This window comes from Trichomycterus rosablanca, chromosome 6 (genome assembly GCF_030014385.1).
Source record: "Trichomycterus rosablanca isolate fTriRos1 chromosome 6, fTriRos1.hap1, whole genome shotgun sequence".
Taxonomy (NCBI): Eukaryota; Metazoa; Chordata; class Actinopteri; order Siluriformes; family Trichomycteridae; genus Trichomycterus; species Trichomycterus rosablanca.
In genome coordinates, this window is record NC_085993.1 from 19,266,301 (window position 1) to 19,291,193 (window position 24,893).

At 40.5% G+C, this 24,893-nt stretch overlaps 1 protein-coding gene across 1 annotated transcript; it reads right to left on the reverse strand.

The window, feature by feature from the left end:
• Positions 1 to 179: 179 nt before the first annotated feature.
• edem1 (ER degradation enhancer, mannosidase alpha-like 1) lies at positions 180 to 23,346 on the reverse strand. Its single transcript, XM_062996704.1, has 12 exons — positions 22,790 to 23,346; positions 16,709 to 16,781; positions 14,878 to 14,981; positions 11,825 to 11,996; positions 11,130 to 11,313; positions 9,747 to 9,921; positions 8,225 to 8,345; positions 6,326 to 6,496; positions 5,165 to 5,238; positions 4,930 to 5,026; positions 3,314 to 3,475; positions 180 to 1,476 (listed from the first exon to the last, which is right to left on the reverse strand). The coding sequence occupies exons 1-12, from the start codon at positions 23,242 to 23,244 to the stop codon at positions 1,387 to 1,389; spliced, it is 1,878 nt and encodes a 625-aa protein (XP_062852774.1). The 5' UTR covers positions 23,245 to 23,346; the 3' UTR covers positions 180 to 1,386.
• Between the last annotated feature and the right edge of the window lie 1,547 nt (positions 23,347 to 24,893).

Below are 24,893 nucleotides of genomic sequence, written 5' to 3' on the forward strand. Positions count from 1 at the left end.
GGGAAAAATTTCACACAAAACAGGCCAAATGATCTAAAAATGTAATGGGGTGTGCTTCAATTATCATGGTTCAAAAACTCACTGCAACTATAAGACTCACTTGTTGGTATTGAATCTTGTTGTGGTTCTCATAAGGCAGAGCTTACTGCATGATCGATTACTGAGGGTCTGACACTGCATGATTTATAAATCAGTTTTTTTTATTTCTGTGACAAAATCCTATGGTATCATAAAAATAAATACTCATGCAACATAATACTTAAAAAATTGAAAAAAACTAAATCAAGGACTGAATGTCATCAGGAATACATTACCAGGGAGCATGTAACACTTAGCATAAGACATTTGGGTATAATATCCAAACGTTACATACAGAGTCAGGGGCGTTGAGGCTACTGCCGCTAGTGAGCTGAAGAGCTGCTTCTTAAACCACATACTATTTGTTATACTGTAACTAAGTTTAAAATAGTACTGTTGCTATTGGTAGAACACTAATGAATACTATTTAGGGACACAATAGCTCACTTTGTATTTGCTTTGTCATGACGCAATGAGTTTATGGCAAAGTGTTATATGTACCCACTTTTGATTAGTGCAGTTGTGTGGTGATAATTTAAAATAGCTGAAAAATACATAAAGTATATGAGCCCAAAAGAATGAAAGCAACTGGGTAAATTATGTCACTGATTCAGCCACACTAATAAGGCTGTCATGAAAGGGAATGTCTAGTGGTGGAAGAATGTGTGGCCCAGAGAGCTCTTCTAAATTTCAATATCTTTAACACACTGGCCACAGAATGGAAAACAAAATAGGGAGCGAACATTAACAAGGTCCTCAATTCTTTGGGGTCAAAGCAAAACCTAATGGCAAGCATTACAGAACTCATGTAGGGCCATAAAATTATAGAAATTAGAAATGTCTGGTCAGCAAAATGCTTTTCTGAAAAGCCGCCTAAATCCTATAAAAGTTGTTTGTGTTTAGCCTGCCCCCTTATGTGTCTGACACATGCCAAGTTTACATCACCACTATGTACTACAAAAATCTGCCACATCTAACATGGAACCCAATGTATACCATTCATTTATTAAAAAGTGGCGACATTAAACCAAGTGTTAAACTAGTGATAAAATGCTCAAACTAAATTCCAGGCATTATGGGGTTAACTACTGATTTGTCACTCTCCCTGAACTGCTAGTAATAAAAACTTGGCCTAATGCAGCAACATTATTGTTTAACAAAACCGAACACTACTTTTGTCCTATGAGCTTCTCCTTAAAATACAATTCTGTGTGCAACCAAAGGTTGTGAGTGTGGAAAACCACACTGCTGAACCCCTCCAGGAGTTAATTGTTAAGTTTTTTTAAACTCCCAGAGGCAGCATTGAGGTCATAAAAGGCCAACCATGTGGTCGAGCTGTCTCATGTACACACTCTTCAATGGAAGACCATAGCGACGCTCCTCTGGGATCCGGTCACACTGGAAAAGACATACATAAAAATAGTTTTGATTACATTTGATGTAAATAAATGCAGTTCATTTACAGCCTAGTGTCGCTTATTGCATTTTCTTTAGCCTTTAAATGATCTATCAGGCTTTCTAATAATCTGCTTTTTTTTCCTGGCTTTCCCCCACCCTTTAGCTTTCAATCCAGTAATTTCCAATTCCCAACTATGAAACTGCTGCTGCTTGTGCAACCCCCAAGCTGACCAAGGAGAACCGGATTACCACACGCCCGCTCTGTCTTCGTATCATTTGCCAGTGTTGGCTTCCCTTATTTAATCGGCCTTGGGACCGACACTAAGAGCTCACTGACGTGCACCTCCCACCCTCCTGCCAAGGGACACACACTCCCTCCGACATGTTTGCAGTCCAGTGACCCCTCTTATTGGCCCATACTTTGGTGGATTCACACAAGAGGCTAGTTTCGCACACGGAGAGTCATGCACATCCCCCTTCTTCCACATACAGGCACCTCAGGCTACTAACCAGTTTACTTACACAGCGTTGAAGACCCCACCACCTTTTAGACTGGTCTTTTCCCACCCAGCAGACTTTAGTGCCCCCTTTTTTTGCTACACTCACTACCAATTGTGGGGGTCTCCAGCAGACCATTAGCAGAGCTGAGTTCAGAATTCCAGCACTAGTGTGCTAGTGGAATATCCCGCTGTGCCACCTGGGTGCCCGATATTCATGCATTTAAGCGCAAAAGACTTTTTTTCAAAGCTTAACCCTTCCTATGACTGAAACATAAGAGGTGGAAAATTAAATTTACTATCTACAGGCATTAAAATGGAATTTGGAAGTTTTTATCTCTCATATGAATGTTACTGTTTAGTCAAGTATGCAATTCTTCCTCAGTTCTACGTTGACTAATGAAAATTAAAAGGTACTTAAATACAAAACATATGAAAAAAAATTTCAATGAATTGTTCTTAAGTAAATTTGACATCTATACGGCTGCAGACATGATACATGGCAAAACTGTTTTGTACTGGCTGTGCCGCTGTTTCATAAGAAGCACCTGTGTTTCTTTCCTAGCCGCTGCGCTACCTTGAGCTTGATTTTTACTGCTTGTCGGTGTGCTCAAAGTTCAATCTGACTGAATTTTGCTGCAGTTTGTCACTGACCTTTTCAAAGAGCTGCCAGTGAGACTAATTATTTATATGATTTTGACAAAAGTGAAGCACAGCAACAACAGATAGAAACTGATTCTCACCAATTCACAAAAACCCAAACTGTTTAATTCAACCTCAACTTGGATTTTAAGTTGTATAAGTCACACACTGTGTAATTGGGAAATTAGGTTTGCATTTTACATTTCAAGTCATGGCTTTGTAGCTCTTTGATATAGTGAAATTTACCCCTAGATTAATGAAATAAGAAAGTTTCATGAACCTGATTTATTTATTGATTTGCTAGGTTTTTTATCTTGTCACATCTCCAAATGATGGCCACTGTCAGAGCTTTCTTGTATTAAACTAAAATACATTTTATACAATAAACAAACCATAGTATATAGTAAGTATTTAGTATATGAATAAACCAGTATTGAGTATTGTATTCAAGTTTGCCGCTCAATGACACAGCCAGCTAAAACCAGTTTTGCCGTGTATCATGTCAAAGCCTTAACAGCTGTGATAAGTGCAAATATGCGCCCTCCCCATGGTATCATGTAAAAGCAGCTTATATCACTCAAGAACATAACTTACAGTTTTTAGCAGCTTGTCTGTTGCTAATAACCGTATACTGAATGAGGCACATCCAGAAGTCTCCCTGTTTTCATATCAATATTTAATCTGAAGTTTACTCTTACATTGGTGATATTGGCTGGGGGTTCCTTGGTGGGCTCATCACATGGGAATTGCTCTTCCCAGCTTCTCTGTCGAAAGCGCGGGTCTATAGGCACTACATGCCCTTCTGTAGTAAAGAGGAATCTGTTCCCAGACTTGTGCAGTGGGTTGTCTTCATCAAAGAGCTACAGAAAGCAAACAAACCAATCACTATGTTTAGTGATTGCACACAGGTAAGACTGGCTATGCCTGGAGGGAGGATGTCCTGTCTTGGGTGTTACTGCATTGTGCCCAGTAGATCCCCATTTCCAGTAAAGTTGGGACACTTTTTTTTTATAAATGCAATGAAATGTAATTCAGTAATTTTTTTAATTCTCTTGAACCTGACGTTTCACTGTTTTGAGTGACAAACTGACTTTTATTTGTTAAATAAACTAATTTAGACATACCTGAAACACACCCAACAAAAGGGGGACAAAGGCATGTTTAGCACTGAATCACATGACCTTTTTTATTATACTTTTTAAACATTTGGGATTTGACGATACTACTGGTATTCTTGCTGTATACAAGACTTGAGCTGCTCCACAGTCTGTGGTCACTGTTGTCTGATTGTGCTCAGGGCTGGCATTGTCCTGATAAAACAGACATGGAGTTCCTGGGAAAAGAAGTGGTCTTGATGGCAGCATATAAGCCTCCGTATGAATAATACCTTTACATAAAAGCAGATCACCCATGCTGTGGGCACTAATGCACCCCTGCCTGGATGGTCTTTCATCTTTGGCATAAAGAATCCAAGGTCTATAATGTCTATAGTCTATGTCATTATGGTCTATAGTCTATTATCACTCGACTGACCACATAACACATTTCCATTGTCTTTTAATCCATCTGAGATGACTTTGAGCCCAGAGAATTCCCCGACATTTCTGCACAAAATTAATATATGCCCTCCTTTTTGCATAATACAGTTTCAGGTTGCATTTCTTAATGCAGTGGCGGACTGTGTTACGTGACAATGATTTTCCAAATCACACCTGAGCCCAAGTGGCTCTGTCCATCACAGTAGCATGACGGTTTCTTAAACAATACAGCCTGAGGACTCGATGGTCACATACATTCAGCAGGGATTTTACCCTTGGCCTTTATGCAACTTTTTTAAGTCCCTTGGCTTTCTGAATCTGTTCATGATATCATGAAGTGTATATGGTGAAATACCTCAATTCTTTGCAACCTTGTTGCAATTCTCTCCTAAAGTGGTGAAATATGACCCCTCCTTGCTTGAAAGACTAAGTCTTTAATGGATGCTCCTTTTACACTTAATCTTGATGACCATTTTAACTGCGAATAGTGGAACTCTTCAGAACTGGGTTACATGTATAGACTTAGTCTTATTTTGCCTCTGTCCCAATGTTTTTGATTTAGTTGCATGTCTCATATTTTGTCTTATTATTTTATATATTTACAAAATACAATTAGGTTAGTCCATGAAAACACTGTTTTCTTTGTACTTTTATCAGTTAAATATTTTTTTTAGTTAATTGAAGCATTTTTAGAAAGTGTCCAAACATTTCTGGAAATAGGGCTTGCACAAGAATTGTGGAAAAAATATTATACGTACACAAAATAAAGTACATACCAGGTACAGGTATTTGCATGTCTCACTCAGGAAAAAACTCTCCATGCGGTCCTCCTTGGATTTGTCTACCACATGATGGAGGGTGGCATAGCCACATCTGCAGTAAACAATCATATGTAACCATGAGAAGAACATGTGAACTACAGAACATGTGAATTAGAAAGAAAACTAGCCTTGACAGCGTCATGTAACTTCTTGCTGTTATAAAGGAATCCCTTCAATATATAAAGCTTACTTGACTTTGGTATTATTTTCAAGGCTCTGAAGGATGTCCATGCCAACATGTAGATAGAAGGGATTCTTGGTGGCCTTTAAAAACACAGTACATTTTACAAAGTTACTGTACTATGATTTACTACACTGATCAGCCATAACATTGAAACCACCTCCGTGTTTCTACACTCACTGTCCATTTTGTCAGCTCCACTTACCATATAGAAGCACTTTGTAGTTCTACAATTACTGACTGTAGTCCATCTGTTTCTCTACATATCTTTTTAACCTGCTTTCACCCTGTTCTTCAATGGTCAGGACCCCCACAGGACCACCATGGGGCGCCGTTGGCTAGATATTTTTGGTTGGTGGACTATTCTCAGTAGCTGGGCGGTATAACAGTACATTCGGTATACCAGCTTTGATTCGTCTTATGGTATGGATTTTTTTTTTTTAAGCTGTAGGCTTCAATAGGCAGCAAATCATATAATATTGTTCGCTGCTAAAAGCGCTATGGAGCGCCGTGAGGATTAGGTAGAGCTCACTAGTTAGCCAGGTAGCTGTGTTGGCAGTTTAGAAGTTTAGCACATTTGAAACATACTGATTCCATTATACAGTATATTGTGTCATTTTGTGGGGCCAAGCAAACCTTATAGTACTCAAAACCTCCAATACATACATGGTGAAATTTAGTGAAATGTTTTATATTCTATGTACTTATGACAGTGAAATCATCCACAGACATATAAAACGTCCCAGTCATACAAAAAAAAAAACATACTGTGATATACTCTAAAAACCTTAAAAATATAAAAAAATACTGTGAAACAAATTTTTGGTCATAACCACCCAGCTCTAACATGAAGCTATTGCATAAAAAACTATTTATGTGTGTGTGTGTGTGGTGATGTTATATTTCTATTCTGCAAGTACATGTGTGGTAAACAGAGTAGTTCATATGCTCATACAACATGCAAATAAAGGCCGGATCTTGTTTCCCCACAACCAGAGTGGTTTGATCAGCTGCACTGGGTGAGCTTCATAAATCAAACAATAAGCAGTTTCACTTTGTGCACCAGAAACAACATACAAACTGCTTTCTATGTAACTGATGATGGTATATCTGTCCTACTTTGTCTGGTCTGTATTCATTAGTGAGAAAAAAATGAGAGCAAACTTGTACCTGATAGAGCAGGTATGTTGACTCGACTAACTCAGGTCTTAATGGATAAAAGAGTACATCCGGGGCTTGAAGCTGCCAGTTGTACCTTTCTGGCAGTGCCCCAAAGCGCCTCCAGATTGCATAGTAGAAGGCATGCAGGCAAATAGCGTTCTCCACATCTCCAATTAAAACCTAAGAAAAAAAGATCATGAGTGAATTCCTGTTTAATCATTTAAGATCAACTACATAATCCTAAAGCTTAAAACATTTCTGGGAAGAGAAACCACTATTATTATTACTATCTAAATAATTTATAGAGTGGGTGGATGAAAGATAATAGCTGAGATCATTTTCAGATTTCAGGTACAAAGGGAAACACTATTTATTTAACTACTTCAAAATGAATCAAACCCAAAAATATTTTTTTATATATTGTATACATGCTGCTACCGCCATGTTTCACTGTAGGAATGGCATTAGCCAAGTGATGAGCAGTGTCTGGTTTCCTCCAGACATGACGCTTGGAATTCAGGCCAAAAAGTTCAATTTTGGTTTCATCAGACCAGAGAATCTTGTTTCTCATGGTTTAAGAGTCCTCTAGGTGCCTTTTGGTCTGTGTGCTTCCGTCTGGCATGATTCGTGGAGTGCTGCCTGGATGGTTGATCTTCTGGAGCTGGAGCTCTGTCAGAGCGACCCTCGGGTTCCTGCTCACCTCCCTGGCCAAGGCCCGTCTTCCCCGATTGTTCGGTCTGGTCAGGCGGCCAGGTCTAGGAAGATTTTTGGTGGTTCCAAACTTCTTCCATTTACGAATGATGGTGGCCACTGTGCTTTTGAATTTTATATTTAATTTTTTTTTTTTTACCCCTTTTTCTCCCCTTCTAGCGCATCCAATTGTTCAATTAGCATCGTGCTTCCTCTCTGTCTATGCCGAACCCTGCCCTGACGGAGGTGATTGAAGCTAACCCGTATCCCCTCCGAAACACGAGCAGCAGCCAGATGCATCTTTGCCACCCACACATTGACGAGTTTGGCGCCACCTAGCGTTGCATGCGGAGAGACACACCCCAAGGGCACCCTCTCCCATCTCTGTGTAAGCGCCTCCAATCAGCCGGCAGAGAACGCAATCGCATTCTGACAAAGAGAGACCCACATCCGGTTCTTTGTCCCACCCCCCACATGAGCAACCGGCCAATCGTTGCTCATATAGCCACTCCGCTTCGAACCGGTAAAGCAAGGCTGGATTCGATACCACGCCTCTCAGAATCCAGCCCTGGTTGCAGCGCGTTTCTTTTTACCGCTGCGCCACCTGAGCGGCGTGCTTTTGATTTTTAATAAATTAGCACAAATGTCTAAAAACCTGCGTTCACTTTGTTTGTCATTGTGGGCTATTTCGTGTAGAATTTTGTGACAAAAAATGAACTCAATCTATTATAGAACGAGTCTGTAATGTAATAAAACGTGGAGAAAGTGAAAGGGGTGAGCAGACTTTCCGGCTTGACTGTATGTTACATTGTTTTTTTATTACATAGTATTTTTTATTGCTCAAAGTCCACATCACTGTTATTTCATAGCAAGTTAAATAACCGTTTCTATTTTGAAAATAGAAAACACGTGACAATGAATATACCCTGAACGTGACTGGGGGGGGTGTGGCCGAACAATCTACCATTTTTAGGTGCACTTATCAGTGCGCTCTTGGTGCTGGTCCCAAGCCCAAAATATGTGATGTTTAAATGACTTGTAGAATAATACATTTGAATATAAGGTATTTTATTTAAGAAAACAGAAGATGCAGAAAGTTTTGGTCAAGGTGTAGTTTTGTCTACAATGTTTTCTGGCAATAATTTTTACGCATTCCTACACATATTAGGTCAAATAAGCAAAAGTGTGATAACAGACTGTATAAAGAAAATGACTCACCTGCAGTCCAGGAAAGAAAGCCTGAAGAGAGTCAATCCATGTGTTCATGATCTGGCCATTAAACATATTCACATTTACATAGAGGGGAGGATCACCTTCTCCTTCATTACATGCCTCTCTCCTATAAAAGTAACACACAGACATCCAACAATCAACAACACCACCAAATCAGAAAAAGTTGGGACAATACGGAAAATGCAGATGAAAAGCCCTCCAGTGTTTATTATATTCACTTTAACTTTTACTTCTTTGCAGACAGTATGAACCCAAGATATGTCATGTTTTGTCTGGTCAACTTCATTTTACTTGTTAACATACAATCATTCCTGTAACACATACTACAAACATTGGCATTGGGCAATTTAGGGCTGTTTAGGGCAGCGTTTCCCAACCTTTTTTGCACCACGGACCGGTTTCATATAAGATATAATGTCACGGACCGGCCGAGAAGGCAGGACTTAATAATATTGCTCACAAATGGTGTAAAATGAGCTTTTTCCGCTGCAATTAGACGCTGCTTTCTATTATTGACAATCAGACAATAACAAAAACAATGCAAACTGCTTTTCAAGCAAATTATTCATTCTTTCTGTGCGGCCACGTAATAAATGACCCACGGGCCGAGTTGGAGACCACTGATTTAGGGTATTAAGGGCTGTTAGGCATGAATTTAGGGCATTGAAATGTTTGAAAACAATGTTCTTGTCTTAACGAAAAACGAATCAGTAATTCAGATCTTTTTACGAAGAAATGGACTTGTCTGCTTCGGACCAAAGATGAAAGGGACCATCCAGACTGTTATCAGTAACAAGACCAAAAGCCAGGGGCTGTCATAGTGTGAGGTTGTGTCAGAGCCCTCGGCAAAGGTCTGTTACACTTCTGTACAAATGAACATAGACATTTTAGAGCTGCCTTCAAGACAACATTTTTTCCAGGGACGTCCATGCATTTTAATGCAAAACCACATTCTGCACACATTACAAAGGCATGACTCTTGGAAAAAAGGGTACAGGTACTGAACTGCAGTCTGGGCCCGCCCGCAGTCCTGACCTGTCCCTAGTAGAAAATGTGTGTATTATTTCAAAACACACAATAGGACAAAAGAACACCTGAAACACTTCATCGCTTGATATCCTTGCTGCCCAAAATGTTGTAAGAAGAAATAACAACATTACAAAATGGTAAATGCTTTAGCATTCAAACTGTTTTGGAATGTGTAGCAGGCCTGAAATGCAGAATTGAATGTATATCAACAAATAAAATAAGACTGATCAGACAAAAAAAATACAAGGGGTTCATACTGTCCGCAGTGGTTTTTATTTGCATTTGTCATATGGTCCCAACTTTTTCTGACTCAACTTTTTATTTACATCGACATACAATAGCAAACACCAGTCAGTAGAACTGTGGTACAGTACGTTTTTAAATATGTGATCCCACATCTCCATTTCGAAGGTATTATTAAGGATTCAGACTACCTGTCATATAGGTCCTAATTGGCTGTTTTGTACAGAATACCTACCCTCGCCTCAAGTGGCTCTGAATGCTCTCATAAGCAGACATAAACATCCTGTAGTCCTCTTTTTCTCCAAACAGGATGTACGACTTGAGCAGGTACTCATAGAAAGAGTCCATGCCTGCACCAAGGCCGCTCTGCATCCCCACCCACTGACCTGTCTGGATGTTTACTACATTCCCTAAAACAAAATAAGAGACAAACAATGAAAATAAGAAAACAACACAAGCAGTGAGAGTTTTCATTTCATTTTCTGGTTAGGGTCACGGTGGTTCCGTTTGCTAGGAATCACTGGGCTCAGTGCAGACGCCAGTCTAACCATCCGGACATAGCCAATTATTTCTGTATGTAGACGCTTGACCTGCAGATAGCACCACTGGGAATTCTAACCCTGGATCCCAGCGGTAATGGACTAGCATAATTTACCACTTATGCACCACATGAGCAACCATTAGAGTTACATTTGACTTATTTATTTAACTAACTGCAAATTAATTTATTAAGCATCACCCACAAACATTGTGATAAATACCCTGGATAGGGTGTCATATACCCTGGGGTTGTTATATACCCTGGTTACGGTGTCATTTACCCTGGAGTTGTTATATACCCTGGATAGGGTGTCATATACCCTGGGGTTGTTATATACCCTGGTTACGGTGTCATTTACCCTGGAGTTGTTATATACCCTGGATAGGGTGTCATATACCCTGGGGTTGCTGTATACACTGGGGATGTTATATACCCTGGATAGGGTGTCATGTTCCCTGGGGTTGTTATATTCCCTGAATAGGGCGTCATATACCATTGGGTGGTTATATACCCTGGATAGGGTGTCATATTCCCTGGGGTTGTTATATTCCCTGAATAGGACATCATATACCATTGGGTTGTTATATACCCTGGATAGGGTGTCATATACCCTGGGGTTGTTATATACCCTGAATAGGGTGTCATATACCCTGGGGTTGTTATATACCCTGGATAAGGAGTCATATACCCTGGGGTTTTTATGTATCCTAAATAGGGTGCCATATACCCTGGGGCTGTTATGTACCCTAAATAGGGATAGGGTGTCACATACCCTGGGGTTCTTATATACCCTGGATAGCATGTCAATCCATGGTCAAACTAGTTTCACATTGAAGCTGCAACTGTAGCATATGCTGGCTGGCCGAGATGCCTGAATGAGAGATGGTTGATTAATAGATAGTGCTGGGTGATTTGGGTCTGCAGCAGCAGAGAAAGTTACATCTGGAGAATTAGATATGACTAGGAATAGAACAACTCTCTGTATTGCTCTGTAGCACCCTCTCGTGCCACTATGCTGGCCGCTTTTGCCAATGCAAAAATAAAGCAGATTTCATTTTATAATGCATTGGAATTTACCCAGCAGCCCCGTCTGGTTGCTCCTCAGGTTCCAGAGAGCTCGGACAGCCCTTCTCGCCACCCACTCAAACGTGGAGTCGCCGAGGAGACGGCTCAGGATGCCAAACTCCACCAACAGCGAGCCTGCGCCCGCTGTGCACGTCTCGTTTATACTGTTAGGAGGAACGCCGCTCTTTAGATTTACCTAAAACAAAAAGTACGCTAATTTGTGAAAATGCTTTTCATTTTAAAATATGGGCATGTCTACAGCATTAGTTTACATACTTGTTTTAAATGCTTAGTTTACATTTCTTCAAGATTTCCATGGCATTGTGCCCATTTAGGCAAAAGAGCACTATGAAGTTAGACACTAATGTAACTGATGTTCCGAATCATCCCAAAGGTGTTTAAATTGGCTAAGGCCACTTGAGTTTCTCCAGACCAAACTCATCAAACCATAATTTGAATGGGGCAGTGGTAGCTCAGTGGTTGAGGCACTGGACTATTGATAAGTAGGTCTCAGGTTCTAGCCCTGCCATCACCAATTTTTTTTTTTTTAATCTTGTCAACTGGTAGATCACAAAACTACACATAAATGAAAGTCTTTACCACTAAGCAGAAAAACATGTATTACTTTCCATTTCTCTCAAAATTGCGTTATAAAATATGTATAATTTGACAATGATAAATAACAGAGATATAAAAACAGGTCTAACCCTCGGGTAGGGGATGCCAGTGCTGGTGTTTTCGAAGGCAGGTAGCAGCCGAACAGCAAGATCATGGGCCAGATGCAGCAGCTCATTATCATAATCTTCCAGCCCAACATCCCCGAATGGGTGCCGAGGATCAGTCAGAAGAATATGGGCTGAGATTAAACTGCCCAGGATCCTGAGCAAGAAATGAAAGACTTTCATTTCATTTTGTTCTTAATGCTCAAAAAAATCATTCAAGTGTTAACCACACAACAAAATTTTGAAAAGATCAAAATCACAGAACAACATTAATAACTACCTACAACAAATGTTCATTTTCATGGTTTACAGATGGTCAGGGTCACAGTGGGTCGGGTTTCCCTGAAATCACTGAATGCAGCGCAGTGACAAATCCCAAACAGGGCACCAATCCATTGCGAGGCCTCTGCAATTCCTCGCCCTCAGACATAGCTAATCAAGTCTATATGTTATGTTGACGCCCGACTGGCCGATAGCATAGCTGGAGATTCAAACTCTGGATCCCAGCTGTCTTGGGCTAGTATAATTTTAAATGGCTATCAAAGTCCACAGACTAAAGTCCACCTGCTGGTATGACAGCGGTAGGAGCTCAGACCTAGTAAAGCAGGCTTTATGTATGCAGACTTTCATAACAATTGTTCATAGTGCTGGAAGTGCAAGCATTTGCCAGAGCCTGACCTACATACCTCAAGGGTTGGGCAAGGATCTCAAGGAAATCACAAACCGGTTTTGGCCTACAGTTTAAACTATGCTTTACTGGCTGAATAACAAATACATGGGTGCAGTTTTAACACCAGGATCAACTGTAAAACATTATATGCTCAGATCAGTTGTTTAATATGAAGACTTTCTAAACTTTAACTGGAGGGATCTTCTCAAACAATTCTTTTATTTTCTCAACTCTATAAAAATTGGCTAAAATTGTAGGACATAGTAATAAAATATGTTTGGTTGTTAGGGGTGTATCACAGAATTGACAGGTTGGTGCCTGCTCTCCAACCAGGAGGTGTCGGTGGGTAAGGGCAGTATGACCAATTCGGCACCTGGTTATAATTGTCTGGTCGTGCCTATTTAAGAAATATCGATTGTGTTTAATATTGATGTTGGGAGTTATTTCATACAGTTTGTTTTGGGTATTGGTGGACCAGTCTACTTGCCATTTTATTCTGCAATAGTTTTTGATTTCTGGGTAAGCATCAGTTTTTGGGATGTATCTCCAAGCAATCTCTTTGTTTCTTGCTTCCTTTGCCAAGCTGTCTTCTTTTTCATTTCCTTCTATACCACAGTGACTGGGAATCCAGCAGTAGACAATGGAAACTCCTCGGCTGTATAGTTCTTCGTCCAGTTTAAGCAGTTCTTGTATTATTGGGTGATCTGTTCTCATGGACTCGAGTGCTTGCATGCATGATTTAGAGTCAGAGCAAATCACAAATCGTTTATGGGGACTAACAGATATACTGTATGTCTAATGGCCAAGAGGAGTGCATGAGCCTCTGCCGTGAATATTTAGGCACGATGAGGTAGGCGAATACTATAACAGTGGCCATTGGTAAAAAAACGCGGCACCCACATGGGTCTCTGTTTTTGATCCGTCCGTGAAAAAGAAACTGTATTTTGGGAAACTGAGTCTGAATGTGTTGTAGAAAGACAGGTAGTCAAGTGGTGACATAGTTTTTTTGGAGGACTTTGAGGAAACCGAATGTAATACTTAATGTAGCAGAGTCCAAGGGGCAGGTAGAGGGGGCTTGGTGGGGCCCTCAGGGATATTTAAAGTAGTCAGTATGTGGCCAATTCTCAGGCCAAGGTGTCTGATAAGCTGGGGTCTGGCATCGTAAAGATGAGCAAGTGAGTCATCGAAGATGGCTTGATACGTGGGATTATTTTTGTTATCCTGAATTCTAAGGGCTGTTTGTAAGCTAATCTGAAGTCTTCTGATTTCATTTAATCCTCACACATAATAAATGCAACTTGTTCATTTTCTTGCTCTGTGTTCTCAGGTTTATAGCTCACATAGGGGGAAAAATTACTAACATTATTTAGCAAAATAAGTTTTTGTATATACACACACAGTGCTGTGTAAAAGTAATTGCTTTCTTTTTGGCTTGTCTCAGCTATTACATATTTTTTAATCAATTATTTATGGATTGTCCGGGGTGTGTTACATATACCACCCTCCACTTTATCCTGCTCAGGGTCACGGTGAATCTCTTAAAAACGTTGGGCACAAGGAATGTGCCCCCCCCCCCCCACCCCCAAACCATTGCAAGGCTTCAACCACCCACCTAGATATAACCAATCATATCTATGTAGACACCCCTTTAGGACTTGCTACAGTGTCTCTTTTGGGTTCAAGTCAGGACTTAAAAACATCATTTTTTTCCCCCTTTGAACCATACAGATGTGAACTAGATTCTGTGTTTTAAACCAGTCCTGCTGCCTAACAGACCTCAGCTATAGCTCACTGACATATGACTACATTTCTCTCACAAATTGTCAGAAAAAAAGTGTATCATTTAGTTACTGGGGGGCAAATCATTCCAAATAACTTAATATATTAAAATAGCCACTATTTGGAGAAGACTTTGCAGTATGGGGGAACGTGTGTGGGAACATGTGCGGGAACATGTGCCGATTCAGTCAGGACAATTTGTATGGCTGGGCACTGACGTTGGTCAAGAAAGCCTCAACTGATGTTTCAGTTCATTCCACATTCCGTTCGAAGCATATAATTTCCTTTAATTAATTGATTTATTACACCTGTTAACAATTACTATGGCTGAAACACATGAATTTATTTATTTGGATTTTAATGTTTAACACGTGTTTGTCATTTTATGGCAACATAGGTGTTATGTTTCTGTCTGCTTACTTTATCATGTCTTTATCATTTGGGCTAAACACATGAATTAAAAAGACTTTTTTCCATATAGTGTATATTGCCTTGCAGAACCCACTCTACCAGCTGCTGCAAAGTGCAACCCCGTTCAGAGTAAATATAAGAGAAGTGAAACACAAGAAGATTATAAAGAAAGCTCTACCTGATGTTGGCCTCGAACACTTGCACGGTGGAATCCTTGTCAAAGGAGACAGTGTCGATCACCAGCCTAACAGCCCGGTGGAATTCAGACACGTTCCCAAGCACCTGCAGAAAAGAACAGAACAAACAACGTCACTCAAAACTAAGATTTTTTTTTTTTTTACTTTAAAAAAATTACAAACAAAAAATAACATATTGTTAATATGCACTTTACGATCAATAACAACAAAACCTATTTAAAGTCATTTGACCAATAACCATTTGGCTTAAGCGGCACTTTCTTTCTGTTGGCTGTGCCACTAAATGGCAATCTTGAAAACAGTACACAATCTTTATTAATGTGTAGTTTTGTATAAAATGTATTACCACTTGGAGATGTTTATCATCATTTGAAAAAATAAAAAAAAGAAGATATGGTTTCATGAAACTTCATGAAACAATGTGCTTCAATCAAATAGTGTAATGTAAATGTAAACAGTGCATTAAAAGAGCTACAAAGCCACAACAAGCCATTCCAGGATTAGTATAATATAAAAAATCCTTCTGAGCGCTCATGTGGAGCAGTGGTGGTGGATTAACACAGGATGGCAATTACGCCGGATGCCCTTTATGCAACAACCCTATTTTATTCGGGGCTAAGGACCAGCACAGAGAGTACACCGACAACTGCACCTCCCAGTAGCCACTACTGCCCCCCTAACTGACTAACCAACCAATAGCATGCTAGTGTGATTTACCACTGCACCATCCAATCATCTGTGTAAAATCTACGGATGTCCCGATCCGGGCCGATCAAGGCATTTTTAACTGATCGGTATCGGCTTTACCAAGGCCAATCCTAAAGCCCGATCCTTCGTTTTACGTCAGCATGTCCGCTGTGTGGAAATACTTTAAATTGGAAAGTGAAACAAGTCCAACAGTGAAGTGTAATGTCTGCATCTACTATTTATATGGTGTGTGAGTCAAGGATCACTCGGGTTTACAAAACAATAACTTTTAATCCGAGTATGAAAACTTCAGGACCATAACATACAGCTTTTACGAGTTTACGTGTTACAAGACTGAACGACATCTCAGTATCAAGCACTCTGATTGGCTTAGTTATGTAACCGAGCATCGTAGTGATGCACTCGCTTAATAAAGAAATAAATACACGGTATATTCACAAATTGTCGGGAGCAAAACACTTTATTAACTTCTTCTGTTACGGTACTGAACAGCGGACAGCTAGAGTCATCGCGTTAGCCAAGCACGCTATTCTATGCACTATGGAAGCCCCGAAGGGTCAAAACACACTCACTTTGCATAGAAACGTCCATCAAACCATTGTCACAATACAACCACAGAAAAGTCTGTTACAGTTACAACACGCATACAAGTACGGTGGCTCATAAGAAACAAATCAGATATCATTTAACCAAACGATCTACAATTACTACCAATTTGATATGGCACCTAAAAAATAAACACTCAGCCGAATACAGCGAGTTTATTATTATATGATGAAAAGAGGAACCGGCTGTCCACTAACACGGCAGAGAACATTAAGCAATAGCTTGGATGCAGGCAATTTTTTTCCTACAGCACTTGAATAACTGTAATGTACTTGAAGTGTGCACTGTGTGAACAGTATTATCTAGTTAATATCTAGAAAATACAAGTATCGGTTTGAGACTCGGTATCGGATCGGGATCCAAATTAATGATCGGGATCGGGAACAAAAAAACGTGATCGGGACATCCCTAGCAAAATCATCTATGTAAAAAGGAGTTAGGGTACATACTTTTATCAGGTAACTGTACATTACATTTGTTTTCTTTAGCCAGACTCACCAGAAGAGTATCAAGTGTGTCAATTAGCGTCAGGGAGTAGTTTCCAAGCACATCATTGATGTTGATGTTTGACCTGAAATGAAAGCATTATATGTAAGTGAAACAAAAACCAGAGATGGTTTAATGCATCATAGATATTTTAAACCATTTCTTACATGCTCAGCAGTCCTGGTACTACAGTATTGTTTCCCTGATTTAATACATGAATCACACCAGCCTGAGGAAACTCAATCTGATCCTGGGACGTAAGCACAGTCAGTCCCAGCTAATTATTGGTTGGGAATACCAGGTTCTGTACTTAGAGGTAGCTTAGCCATTAAGGTTCTGCACAGGTTAGAGTGCCAAGTGGTACATCAGTCAGAAGAGCCGTGTCTGAGCTAAGGAAGGTCAGACAAGGGGTCTCTTCCCACTGCCGATGCGATATGTGATCTCTGGGACTGGTCCAGGCACCAGAAGCAGCCTCAGATTAAACACATTGGAGGGGTGTGAGTGGTGACCTGGCCTCTTTTTGATCAGATTGGGGGTGGTGCAAGTAGCAATGGATTCATAATTGGGAATCAGAAATTAAAAGACTGGGAGGTAAAAAGTGAGGGGATCTATTTTTATGCAGTATTTATGCAATATAAACAGTAAGTGTGCAGTAAATAGCTATGCCCAGATCAAACCTTGTCTTGAGTATGCTGCATTTAAGTCCTGTTGGAATTAAAGAGTAAGCAGACAGAAAACACCAATTAATAGAAATTGCTCGTAAAAACACAGCAGTAAAAAAAAGCTATGGTGGTTGTCGGTAGGGGCGTTACAGTAGATCTGATTAAAGTGCACATGTGGACAGATAGGATTGTAAACTAGCTGTATATCCATTATTAAGAACACACACTGTCAGGCATATTTATTTTAGTAATTAATCCATACTCAAACATATGCTGGTTTTAATATCAGAATAGAACTGCAACTTCATTAGACTGTGGATTCATTCATTCTGAATGGCTATAATTTCCATCAAGTTTCACTTAATCACCCATAATGATGAGGCTAATTAAGAATAAAATAAAAATAAAAATATGTATTGTTTTGTGGAAAACTGACTCAAAATGAAACCTCTTCTTCATAAATGATCGGCATTCTCTTCTGTGGCACGCCAAATTGTGGTCAGGTGCATCCTGTTCACTTTAGTTATGTCTAGAGTTCAGTTGTTTGGTCCCAGGAGTGTATTCAAACATCATAACTAAGGTATTCAATTAAGTTGTAAAACATTTATACATTTACATGAACAAAGCATATACAAATAAAAAATAAAGACTTCATGCTAGCTCATGTTCAGGATCTTGTAAATTTGTGGTTTGGTTTATGCAAAACAGCCAAATTCTTCACAGCATGAACTTTGCTGCAGTGTGGTTAAATGACATCTGGAAGCAGCTCTGTGTATAATACAGGCAGATGTTCAGGAAAGCATTCTCAGAGATATAATGAGACTGGGATGACTAGGTGTTTGTTTCGTGGTTCTTAAAATGTTGTAACACTGTAGGTGTTTGGGTGGTGCAGATTGCAGCAGACGGTATAGACATGATTGTTTATGTCTGGTGGGGGGCACCCTGTTCAGAGTATTCCCGCCTTGTGCCCAGTGTTTCCAGAGCAGCTGGAGCCACTGCAACCCTGACAATAAATAATTTATTTATTGTTTTTAAATTCTATTTAAGCATTTTTCCATTCTTGTCCCAATCCAGTCGAATCCAATTACCCAGCTGTATCTTCTCTACTGCTGCAGGCCCCTAGCCTGACCGAGGAAAACCATACCTAACACACACCCCTTCTTTTCACCTGCACGAGGCGTGTTAAGGTGTAAAGGATCAGTATTGCGTAATGAGAGACATGAGATGATCTTTATTATACCCCAACTCTTTGCAGGTGCCATCGCCATCGTCATCGTATCTAGTGAAGTCCATAATTGCAGCAGCAATGAGGCATTCTTTGGCCCGGCCACCATCAAACACAGCCAATCATGTCTGTATAGATGCCCGTCAAGCTGTTAGCAGAGCTTAGATTCAAACACCGCCGCGCCACCCGAATGCCCCTCTGACACAAATCAACAAAAATATTTAAGTTGTGGCATGGGAAATGTAAAAACAAACATGCGAATGCTGCCTGCCTTGTATGGACAATTAGCACACCAGTTAGGAACTAGACCCTTAAAGTTATTACCACTAACAGGATGGAACTTGTCATTGATTAAATGGACTGGTATTTTTTAATTTACAGACTTTTAGCTGTTAATAATGGCAGTAACAAATTGATAAATGCCATTATCCTGCTTTCGGCTGCCACTAATGATTGGTCTTCTGGCACTATAAGTACTTCTGGCCACTCCTTTCTGCTGTGGTTATGGTGGCAGCTAACGACTGAAAGATATAATTCATACAGTTTCATACAATGTTTTCAAACAGCTGCAGCTACCAAATGTCAGATGCCTATTCATCTAGCAGCTCATAATACTAATAGACCCTTACAGTACTGGCCACTGAACGACTAGCAGGTACTAATACAGACCACATGTTTGTAACGTCTGGCAGCTCCTACTGTTTAACTGAAAGCTGACATGAACTTATATCAGTCATTGTCTTCCAGCTGCAAGTTAGAGAATCCAAGACTTTGTGTCTACAAACTTGCAGGCCATGGACCTGCCACCAAAAGTCTTTCAGATGCCACCAGTAACAGCTACTGCCACGGCCTGCTATGTCCTGGTGCAAGCTACCAATGTAGTAATTTAATCATTACAATGTTCTTGCTGCTGACAAACCAACTCACCCAATAGACATGCATGTCACTGACCAGGCTAGTGGTCTGGCAGCTGCTACTGCTGCTAGTTCCAGCTGCCAATTAGAGATTAAACTATTTAGAGTAGTAGTTCATGATAGACAACAAACTGACCTAACTGGTAAGACACTGATATATGGTCAGCTGTCACTGTGGCAGGAATGAGAGTTGGCAGCTCTCAGTTTTAAGAATCCATTCACATTTCCTACTCTAGTTTAAGTAGACCCCAGTCCAGGAACACAGATCTGTCGAACCCCTGTTAGAACAATTTTTTTGTTAGAACAGGGTTTTAATCATCTTTTAAAGACGTTAAGAGACTCGGATGTTCAGACCGACAGAGGAAGTTTGTTCCACTACTTGGGTGCTAGTACAGAGAAGAGCCTTGATGCATGTCTTCCCAGAGTTCTGGGTGGAGGATCAAGGCTAACAAGACTAGTAGCTCGGAGGTTGCGTGGAACAAAGTAGGATGAGTTTTCAAGGTAGTTTGGAGCTGGTCCATTTTTGTCTTTGTAGGTAAGCATCAGTGATAGCTCAGTGGTTAAGGTACTGGACTAGTAAACAGAAGGTTCCCGGTTCAAGCCCCGCTACCACCAAGTTGCCACTGTTGGGTCCCTGAGCAAGGCCCTTAACCCTCAATTGCTCATTGTGTAAGTCGCTTTGGATAAAAGCGTCTGCTGAAAATGAAAATGTACATTTTAAACTGAATGTGTGTAGCTACAGGAAGCCAGTGAAGAGAACGCAGCAGTGGGGTGATGTGGCAGTGTTTAGGTTGGTTGAAAACCAGGCAGCTGCATTTTGAACGAGTTGCAAGTGTTTAATAGTGAACATGGGAGCACCTGCCAACAGGGAGTTGCAGTAGTCCAACTGAGAGATTACAAATGATTGGACAATCTGAGTGGCTTGCATGGAGAGAAATGGACGAATCTTCTTGATGTTGTAGAGGAGGAACCGGCACGATCTTGTCATGTTGGCTACATGAGGAGAGAAGGACAGCTGGTTATCCAGGACAACACCAAGGTTTCATGCCTTGTCAGATGGTTTGATCTGAAAGTCATCAAGAGAGATGACTAGGTCTTGGGTTGGAGATTGATCTCCAGGAATAAGTGTCAGCTCTGTCTTGCTGGGATTTAGTTTTTTGTACAAGTAATACTAGCTATCATTGGCTGTTACTAGTGGTGGGCAGATCGATCCAAATATCGATATTATCGATACCAACGCTGGTATTGGTATAGGATCGATACTAGTGTGATGGGATCGATACTTTAGTTGTACTTTTTCTCCGCTACATTCAGCACGTTTTTCCCGTTTCATCAGAAATTAAAGACCATGTCTGTACAGTCTCGCTCCTCTCACATCTTACATGCACAGCTCGCTCCTCCTCTCCTGCTCTGCTGTGTTTTGTTGTGGTGCGGTCATGTTGTGTGGTTTGTTGTGGTGCCGATGGTGCCGACATCGGTACAATGGTAGGCATCGGAAGATTGTAAGTTTTTGAATACTTTGCTTTGCAGATAAAAAAATAGGGTCAACTTTATGGAAGTATTAGTGTAAACTATACGTACGTAAAGTACGGCCGCACCTTACGCACTTTGCGCAAATGAATCGGAGCATGCGTAGGCTCTTATTCCTTGTGTTTTGGTGAATGAGAGCTCTTTTCTTTTGACTTTGTGCTTATACAGAATAGCATCAATTTTTTATTTTAAATAAATAAGGACACATATATTCGGTCACTATTAAAAATGTACCGATTTATTCACCCAGCAAACACAACTACGCGTTATGAGTTAGCTGCTTGGTGGTGATAAGCCATAATGGTAACGTTGTGAGAAAGTAAAGCTCCAGAAACAAGAAATCGGACCGCTTTAAACAACTGAATTGATCTACAACCCTACTGAGAGCAGCTACTTACAAAAATGTATGCATTACAATAATACACATAAAGGTCATGAAAATTCATTCAGATTTAGCAATTTGATGATGCATTTACCTTAATTATTAAAAAGTATCGATACTGGTATCGGTATCGGCTAAACTGGCCCTGTATTTACTTGGTATCAGATCGATACAAAATTTTGCAGTATCGCACACCACTAGCTGTTACTGCTTTTAGCCGCTAGTTAGATATGAACCCATATCACAACCAAACCAGTTTTGCAGCTGTGCAACTGAGTAGCAGCTGGTAGTCAGTCACTAGTGGAAAATGTGAAGAGAACACCAGCAGGCACTGACTTCGGCACTGGCTGGCGTGTATGTCTGGCTGCTGCCAGCTGCCAGTTACTTAGTATTTATTCATTTAATTATTAGGATTTTAACATCATGTTTTACACACTTTGGTTACATTCAGGACAGAACAAGTAGCTACTGGTTACACAAGATTCATCAGTTTAAAAGTTTAATGTCAAACACAGTCATGCAACTTTGCATTTCCAATTCTCCTCCCTATTTGTGTCATTTATTGCAAACCTCATCTTCAGTTTATTACACTCGCGCTGCTCATCGTATTTCACTGAAGGTTCCTAAAACGAACACCAGTCATCATTTCAAGTGGCTGCAGCCATAGACTGGAACAAACTGCAAGAAACTCTAAGGCTGGATAATTTTATTTCTAAGACAACTTTTAAAAAACAAATTACAGATATCTTAAGAGATACATGCAGCTGTATGACAAATTGATTCTTCTTTTATACTATTGCTGGGTGATTCGACTATGTGTTGTTGTATTGTGATCATCGTTGTTTGTTTTCAATGTCTTATGTAAATTTGTTTGTATGATTGTTCCTCAAGAGGCTTTGCCTTTGCCTTTTGCCAGGCCGCCATTGTAAATAAGAAGCAGTTCTTAATGACTTGCCTGGTTAAATAAAGGTTCAATAAAAATAAAAAATAAAACCTTACTGGCATGTTGGACTGTTAGAGGAAACCGGAGCACCCGGAGGAAACCCACACAGAAAGGTCATGTTTTACACTTTGGTTACATTCATGACAGGAACGGTAGCTACTCATTACACAAGATTCATCGGTTCACAAGTTTACATCGAACACAGACCTGGACAATTTAGTGTCTCCAATTCACCTCACGTGCATGTCTTTGGACTGTGGGAGGAAACCGGAGCACCAGGAGGAAACCCACGCGGACACGGGGAGAACATGCAAACTCCACATAGAAAGGACCTGGACCGCCCCACATGGGGATCGAACCCAGGACCTTCTTGCTGTGAAGCGACAGTGCTTCACAGCACGCCCACACTTATCTAAGTAAATATTAAGGAAACTCACGGGTTGAGTACGTCTGGTCCTCTTCCTTCACAATCAATGGGGTTAAGTTCATCTTCAGGAAAGGCATATTTCATATAGTTGTCATAACCGAAGTAGAACATGTCCCTGGCCATTTGTTTCATTTTTATTTTGAGAGAATCGGGAAACGACCCATACTTCCTATAGTTCTCATCTCGGCTAGCCTTAAAGAAGCTGAGGTAGGACTTCTTGGGCGTATTCTCGTTGATTTTGTGGCTGGTTCCCTCACGGTAGTCCTCGTACACCCGCTGTGACCAGCTGCTGCCCCGCTGCTCGGCATCTGGCCGCTGCTGCTCCACAAGTTTGTTCAGGTTGAAGCTGAACTGCAGCGGCAACTCGAAGCCCCAGCTGGGGGTCAGTCCAAACGCCAACCACAGGACGCAGTTTAGGGCCAACCGAAGCACAACAAGACCCACTACTATTGACCTCCATTGCATGTTTGCGCAGCGACAACCGTCAGAGTCATAATTCACGTCCACGACGCTTATTCTGAATTTATTAAAGCTTCTCTTCTTCCTTTCTGACTCACTGAAAAACGGTTCCTGTCAACAAACCGAGCCCTTCTCAATGCTCAGCTCTGATTGGTTTACGGGGTGTGTCGTTACCAGAGAGGCTAGGATTGGCCGGTGTATCTGTCAATCATACGCGCACGCATTGCATAGCTGTCGTGGCGAGTCGCTCGTTAAACTCAGAGCGGTAGAGAGATACATACTCTATCTACGGCTCTGGTTAAACTGAGCTGAGCCAATTATAAAGGCGAAAATGCTGTAGTCTCGCGATATTTCATATCGCTTTTTACAAATATGATTGCCATGAGTCAGGGAGTCATACTAAGAGTCGACTCGTTCAGCTCAGATTCTTCGTCCCAGTTGTCAGTGCGTTCCACAATAACTGATATCCATAAAAAACAGTTTTTATTGCTTCTCCTTTTGATGATTTATTCAAAATATGAAAATACTCCAATTTATTTGAAGAATAGTGATTGTTTATTAGGATTTTAACGTCATGTTTTACACTTTGGTTACGTTCATGACTCATGATTCATCAGTTCACAAGTTTAATATCAAACACATTCATGGACAATTTTGTATCTCCAATTAACCTCATTTGCATGTCTTTTGACTGTGGGAGGAAACCAGAGCTCCCGGAGGAAACCCACACAGACACGAGGAGAACATGCAAACTCCACATAGAAAGGACCTGGACAGCCCCACCTGGGGATTGAACCTCTGACCTTCTTGGGGCCCACTGAGCCACCGTGTCACCCAAGAACCCCAAGTAAACTACACCTGATCATGTTTTTCCCCTTAAATCTGTGTCAAATTACATTTTATCCAAAGCGACTTACAGTTGTTGCTCAAGGGCCCAACAGTTGCAACCTGATAGAGGTGAGGTTTGAACCGACAACCTTCTGATTACTAGTCCAGTACCTTAACCACTAGGCTACAGCTGCCATAATATTTTGCTTTTATTTAGCAGAAGCTTTTATCTAGTGCAACTTACAATTATGACTGAACACGATTGTGCATTTGGGCCTTGCTCAGGGGCCCCAACAGTGGTAACTTGGCAGTAATGGGGTTTGAACCGGCAACCTTCTGATTGCTAGTCCAGTACCTTAACCACAGAGCTACCATTCCCCTCATACTCAAATTTATTTTAAGAACAGTGATTGCTTATTTATATATTTATTAGGATTATAACATCATGTTTTACACTTTGGTTAGATTCATGACAGAAATGGTAGTTACTCGTTACACAAGATTCAGGTAAGAGTGTTGTCAGGCAGATTCGTAACATCAGGTTGCTGTAAATATTTTTATTATGGCCCTAATAGTGAAAATTGGCATTTATAACAACTTTCTATTGAAAATCATTGCTGTATTTAGGATTCAATTAGGAGAATTAAGGCTGCCCCTTTTTGCAGTTACTGATACTCAAGTAAAACAAAGTCATGACTGACTTTGACATGACGCCTTTTCTTAAATTTTAGATAATACAAAGGTTTTCGAGGTTTTTTCAGGGGTGCCAATACTAAAGGAACTATACATGCTTGGTATCTTGGGTAATTCTTTAACAATTCTTTTTA